General features: G+C 34.7%; 1 protein-coding gene across 1 annotated transcript in view; it reads right to left on the bottom strand.

Annotated features, from left to right (window-relative positions):
- Positions 1 to 6,959: 6,959 nt before the first annotated feature.
- LOC144711002 (MACPF domain-containing protein At4g24290-like) overlaps positions 6,960 to 7,360 on the bottom strand; it is a 5,508-nt gene continuing 5,107 nt past the window's right edge. The window contains exon 7 of the mRNA XM_078584893.1: positions 6,960 to 7,360. This exon is cut by the window's right edge and continues 317 nt beyond it. Coding sequence (XP_078441019.1) covers positions 6,994 to 7,360 — 367 coding nt within the window. The 3' untranslated portion in view covers positions 6,960 to 6,993.

Here is a 7,360-nt window from a genome sequence, read left to right as displayed (position 1 = left end):
CTAGATATAAAATTAGACCATTCAATATTCCTTAAGAATATTGAACAAAACAAATGAAATTGTTACTTAAAAACTGACCCATTATCTCCCCTAGGGCTGGCTTGATCATTTTCTTGTTTTGTAATTCTTAAAGGTCGGAGTTTGTTAGGCTGTGATCCCATCTTTGTCTCTTTATTGTTGGTTTTGGTGCCTTGTTTCGCCCATGGATGCGAAAGTGTGTTGATCAATTCACAATCGATAATTAAATCAAAAAAATGAATGAACCTTTTGGGGAACTCATTCCACCCTTGACTTTGCCGCTCTGAGATAGTTCCAAAGCCGTTCATATGTCCGGTCTCTAGAAGTATCCACATGATCACTCGACGCTTGGATCTCCACCTCTTCTTGTTCAACTCTCCTTGGAGACTCTCTCCTTGGTTGAGTAGTGATGAAGATAATGAAAAAAAGGAAGGTCTCTCAATCAGGCTTGCATGGGGTGCTTAAAATGAGACCCCTTTCCCTCTTTATATTTCACTTAAAATTTTTCTCAAAAACCCTACAAAGTAAAATATATCCACCAATGGCCCTATGACCTTGTGCGTGTGACCCTCTAGGCCAATGTATCATTCTAGTTAATAAATTTAGTAGCCCAATAACATTTATTGACCAACATTATTAATTAACTATATCAACATATAGATCAATTAAATAAGGGTCGATTTAACCCAATCTATAGGTGAAGATTCCATCATGTGGGGTGTCAAGCTACACCTCGTGCTATAGAAGATACCGAGTAGTCTCGAACTCTCTCATGTATAATCCATCATCCACACAAGACCCTCGAATGACTCAGGGTATGGTTTATTGTCAAACCCTAATGAAGTATCTCCGTAAGCTTCTTAGTACATCCGATCTATAACTTATTTGAATACCATGATTAGAGGCTCGTAAGTCATAGTCAAAACGTAGTCGTCCATACACGAGATGTCCTTTGTGTCTCAGGTTAGTGGATCGCTTATACAACCGTGACTTGAATCAACCTGATTGACTTTTAGGTATAATATCATTCAGGGATTAATTCAGTGAACTCTTTCTCCGAAGAGCACCCACTATCTGTCCTTTGTGTCACGACACTAATAGCCATAGGATCAACTATACTAATTGTATTAGTAGGATCAGCTAGAGCTATTCTAATAAAATAATTCGATGTCCGTCTCGACTATCTATCAACTAAGAATATTTATAATACATGTTTAAAGACCAGTGATCATTGTATTATGATCTCAACATGATTCACTAAGTCATTGCACATATGCATGGACTTCATTATAATCATCACACGGAATAATAGTGAACACAAATATTTTATTCAATGAACTTAAAAAAACGTGATAGTGTGATCTCAGCATAATATCCATGATTTATTATTTTGGGCTGCCTGAAACTTAGGGAGTGTGAAAAAATATCAGAAATATTAAGAACAAAACTTCTCCAAAAATACAAACAGGAACTTATATTGAATTACAAATTCTCTTCCCACGTACGCATGGGCTCCACTGTGAAGCTAGGATCTCTTTGGGGGCCTAAATGAGACATGTGGGAATTTGTGCTCCTACTGAGCATGCTGCACTTACTTGTGCATGCTGAAACTTGTTGATGGCTGCCTGGTTGAGTGCTTTCAATAGCTGGCTGGTGGCTAGCTTGAGCGCCTACTGCACGGGCTAGCTGGATGCTTGTGATGATAATATTTTTGCTCATTCTTTCTCTTTTTATATCAATTTGCCCCTAAATTATTGAACAGTGCACTCAAGAAAAATATTAAGCTAAAAAATTATATTCCACTATTTTTAATCACAATGTCAAAATATTGGGCCTGTGAATCATGCAAAATTCATAATAAAATGGTAAAATCTACACGATTGATCAGTTACTCCATCAAATATAATTCACATTAAAATGAGAATAATATGGACATAATGATGCCAAAATAGGTTTAAACGGTATATGATTTCATGCAATTGATTGACCATGTTGATTTTACCTTATTATAAATCAAGTTTATTCACAAAATGTTTGTGTAAATGATCCTTATGACCTTTAAGTTCGTAATCATGGAATTCCAAACCTTTTTTGCACGGGTGCAACAAGAGGTTTATGATGGTAATTAAGTGATCAATATAGAATGACAGAGAAGAGTTCTCTGATGATTTTCCAACACATGGGTACTAATTTGAATAACCCATTAGGGTTTGACAGTAAACCATACTTTGAGTCACCCTAGGAATGTCAAGTAGATGCATGACATACCATTCATGATAATTGATGACACCAAAGTTCCATGAGAGAGTCATTATACTCGTTTGTATATTCTAGAGCATGAGGTGGAGCTGCACCCCACGGGCTAGCAACCCAACCTATCAATTGGGGTAAAAGGTTCTGAGGGGCGAGTTTACGAGCGGGAGAAGAAGTGCTGATATTCTGAGGGGCGAGTGAGCGGGAGCGAAAGACTTTAGGTTACGAAGTCAAAAAGCTTGATTAATTAAACTATATGTTGATACATACAACTAATTAAGTTGGTAGAATCATTAACTAGACTGATACATGGGAATAAAGGGTCTCACATAAATGTTCTACTAGACGTCAAAATATTTACTTAAAGTTTAAGGGTTGGTAAGAAAAAATATTCTTACATATAAGAGAAGTCCTTGAATCAAATTTGCACAGACTAGAATTCTCCAAGCGCCCACCCTTCTTCTCCCTTCACTCCTTGGGTGCCATCTCCTCCTGAGATCATCATAATGATGAAATGACGATGGTGGATCAATAATAGGGCTCATCACAATGTAGGAGGAGATTCAATGTGTTGAGGACTGTGAATATGTTTAAAGACTGGACACTAATAAAAAAAGAGAGATTGCGTGGACAATTCAACACAATTTTCTTGAATAACTGTGAATTCATGGATTCCATCTGTGTAAAGGTGATTCAATCATTGATTTTTTAATTGTTTTAACAGTTAATTAGGGCTCTATTAATGTTCTACTATGCAAGTCATAAATGTATCATGTTGATGAAAACATTACAACCCAAAATAAATATACGTACAAAAAGGATTCAGTGGTTTATGGGATTGTACACCTTTGATATGTAAGGAGATAGACTCAAGGAAGTTGATGCAATGGAATTCTTATCTTAGGTATTATAAATATTAGCGAAAGAGATCTTGGCTCCTAATGCATTATTCTGAAAAGGGTAAAAGTGTAATGTACTCTTAGGAGTATCTAATGGATGAAATTTCAGACAAATACATAGGTACGGAAGACTAAAAAATTACATGAAAGAGTTATTAACTTCCTTTTTACCTTCAAAAAGCAAGCGATGTGTTGTGGCACTTCATGTGTTGGTAGATAATCCTATCAACTGTGGTAAATTAATCCATCAATAATTATCCTTTGTTAAATTTATTAATGGGTTTAGCTAATAAAGAGCTACTGGTATCATAAAGTTATTAAACTAGACTGATAAATGTGCATAGAGGGTCAAATATAAGGTTTACTGGATACCAGAGATATGCATAACATGTAGGGGTTTAAAATAAAAATCATAAATAAATTATAAAAGGACAAAGCTCCCTTTTGATAAATACTAGTGCAAGCTTCCCAAGGGATGCATATTCAGTACTTTAATATGATCATATTTACATGTCTGTTTGCGTTATATCACTCATATTTGCATGTTATCAAGCTTTAAATGGTTATTTATATTTTTAGAATAATTTTATGAAATTTCTGCATTTTTATACATTTGGATATTTTTCTAACAATAGATTCCTAATTTTTGAGACAGAATATGACTTTCTTGGAATTTTTTGACATTAAATTAGGAAAGATATGATTTTCCAAGTCTAAATATATAAATATATATTTGTAGTTTTTGGGCTTTAATTTTATTTAAAATGAAATTTAGAAGATTTTCCAGCCTTTTATCTTGCACCGCCACATGTCGGTGTTCGATTCATTGAATGACGAAGAATCACATCGACCAATGATGATTGGCTAATGCAAATCATTTATCCAGGAAATCATCACTTTGTGATTGGCGAAGCGATGATTACATTTAGGACTGGCACATCATCGCTTCGCCAATCCTCTGATCTATAAATAGAGGTCTGGATCACTGTAAGTTTCACCTTAAACTTGCTTCCTACTTGTGTGGGCTGATTGAAAGATAGTGAGTTTTGAAATCCATCACGTGTGTTCTTGGTGTCTTTGGTGTGTGGGCAGAAGCATAAAAGAAGAGGGGGAGCTTACAGGTACTCATAAACTGCCGTGATCCTGGTGGAACATAAGCATCTAAGGTAAGTGTCTTCGCCTTACGTTGCTCTATTCCCGACATCGTCGAATAGCTTAATTAGGGTTTATCATTTTATTTTCACTATTTTTTCACTCTCATATCTCGTCTCTCACTCTACCATCACATTGTTCATGCACTCGATCACTATCGTATCAGTCACTTCTACTACTTTATTCTAGTCACATGTCCTATAATTCTACTTTTACTTCCTCTTTTCTTTGCTAATTTTAAGATTGAATTAGAACTGTAACAACCTTTTACTTGATTTCACTATCTTTCTTATTATATTCTTGTCTTTATCTTTTATCGTATAGTTAATCAACATAGTAATAAAATTAAATCCTTAATCATCGTGCCCTGTGGAGATGATCCAAACTCATCACTAGCTAAATATTACTAAGTACTGTTAAATATAGTTTTCATTAAATAATCTCAATTACTGACGATAAATTAAAACCCTAAATTTGAGATTATCAATTTACCAACTAAAAAATGTGTTCACACAATTTAACAAATAATAAAAAAGAAGGTTAGTCGTGTTTCAATATTTTCATCAGAGTTTTATTTATTTTTCAATTATATCTTCCCAAAAATGATCACTTTAAAAAACTCTCCAAAAAAATTATCAATCATATCAAATAAATTATGGATTTAATCTTACCAATAAATGGTATAATTTGAGAAAGACAAGAATGATACATTTTGAGAGCTAGAGAGAAATAAGGGATAGATGATAACAAACTGAGATATAAGAGTTATTTAGATAGAGAATTATAAATTTAGAAGAGGGAAACTGAAAGGAGAAGTTGGGACAGAGAAAGAAAGAAGTATGGAAATAAGTAATGATATAGAGAGATGATGATAAAACTTTGGAAAAGTGAAAGATGTGCAAGAGATAAATAGCATATTTTTTAAAAAACTCAACACTGAACTATTTGCATTATAGAATTTTAATAAACATGAAGAGTATAAAGAATAAATAAATGAATCAAGGTAAAGGATAAATACTAATGTATAAATAACTTGAATCTATATGATTAAGATGATCACCCAATAGTGGATGGAATCAAGAAGTTGCACTGGAAAAGATAAAAACACAAAACTAGTAGCTTTGGTATCTAAGGAAGATAAACCTGAAGGGGTGTGAATTAGTTATATCAATATTTTCTCAGCAACTAAATATTAATTAAATCATATAAATATATCACATGAGTCAACCTAATCTAGTAAAAAGTGATTAGAGATGAGAGCGACATCTTTTCTTTCATGCATGATTTGCTATTATCTATTTTTGTCGTGGGAATTGTACTATCCCAGAGCCCCAAACTTGTTACAGCACTCTATAAAAATATTATCAACATATTTGAACCCAAAGTCTTAGTCTACTCAACTTATGATTAAATGAATACAAACTGATATAATTGAAATCCCACATTATTATATTATAATTTCAATTTTATTTTCCCATCATATTCCTTCTTTAAAAAAAAATGAATATCAAGCAATATCAAAGTTGTAACAGTCTCAATAAAATTGTAAAATACTTAAATATTTATTTTCTTGATCATGCTTTGTATGATAGTGCATGCAAATGATATAAATAATACATAATATCATTAATTTTAGACTTTATTTGAATTATGCATATTATACCTAATGAAGAAAATTATGATATCTAATGATTAAAAATTATGCATGGAATGGTTTGTATGGTATTTATGGTATTTCTGTAATTCGATATTCTTATTTATGCTTTTATATGATTAATTTGAAATTTATAATTTTATTTATGCATTAATGACAGGATAAAAATAAAAAATGGTATAAAGAACCATAGTGGGCTGCCTGCAAGTAAGGCAACTGGGCTGCATGCATATGTAGAAGGGAACCCAAGGCAAACACTTGGGGGTTTGGGAACATCATTGTCTGACCGAAGTTTTGTCACACTGAACTGAATTGAGAATGTGTGACTGATTTTTTAAGGTACACCAAAATTTTGGTTCAGTTTGATTTAAAGTCATACTTAAGTCCAGACATATAAATAAAAAAATGCAAACTGCCCATCCCGCTCCCCCAAACTCACATGCTACACATTCGCTAACGTGACCTCAAGCTCGCCCCCCCACCACCAGACCAAGACTAGACTGACATTGTTTTGATCTTTAGTTATAGGTCTTTGCTAAAAATTTAGACCATGGCTGAGACTATCCATCCAACTTGGGTTGGATTGAGAAAGCTCATAGACTGTGCACACAAGGAACACTGGACCACAGTTGCAAGCCCACTTAGGCTTGCACATGTGTGCTTGTGGCTTCATCCAACAAGGAACTTGAACCTTTTTACTTAACACTATACCTTTTAATTATTTAATGGATCCTGTTCTTCTTAAACTTCTGATATGTGACCAATTTTATTTATGTCTAAATGAGCTTGATCTAAATGGCAAAACAGCAGATAAATCAAATCAACAATTAGTGTGTTAGTTTTGCCTCTCAAATATATTTTCTACCTTCCTTATTTTCAAGGCGTTGAAAGACCTTCAATTTCCCATTCATTCACAAAATGTGGATTATACTTTGTCATGCATGAAAAACCATTTGTGAGTGTCTTTGGTAGCCTAGCAACTGTTTGGTGAATATATTTAAAATTATCACTGATCTTTTAGATGCTGCAATCCTGGTCCCCATCGTCCAAGATGACTGTGAGAAGGGAGTACTTAACATGGAGTGATATCTTCCCTCTCTCAACAATGAGCCTGGCTCCGGTGACGGTCCAATAGCCTGGCGAGTCCTGTGGGCCCCTCTCCAGCTCGCCCATCTCAACCCATCGCGTCATCTTTCCCTTCCTTTGTCCACCTGGTTGGCCTACTGGGTACACCCCTGAGTTCACATTCACTGCCGCCGGTGATGGCGGTGCAGGCTTTGGCAGTGCCACTGATAATCGGGAACTGAAAAAGGCCGAGACAAGGCCCAGCTTACTTTCTGGGCCAGGGGGCCCGGCCCAATCTGGATTCCTCAAGCTGGCCGCA

Source organism: Wolffia australiana, chromosome 13 (genome assembly GCF_029677425.1).
Source record: "Wolffia australiana isolate 7733 chromosome 13, ASM2967742v1".
Lineage (NCBI taxonomy): Eukaryota > Viridiplantae > Streptophyta > Magnoliopsida > Alismatales > Araceae > Wolffia > Wolffia australiana.
Note: the sequence above shows the minus strand (reverse complement) of the source record. Positions and strands in the feature narration are given on the sequence as shown.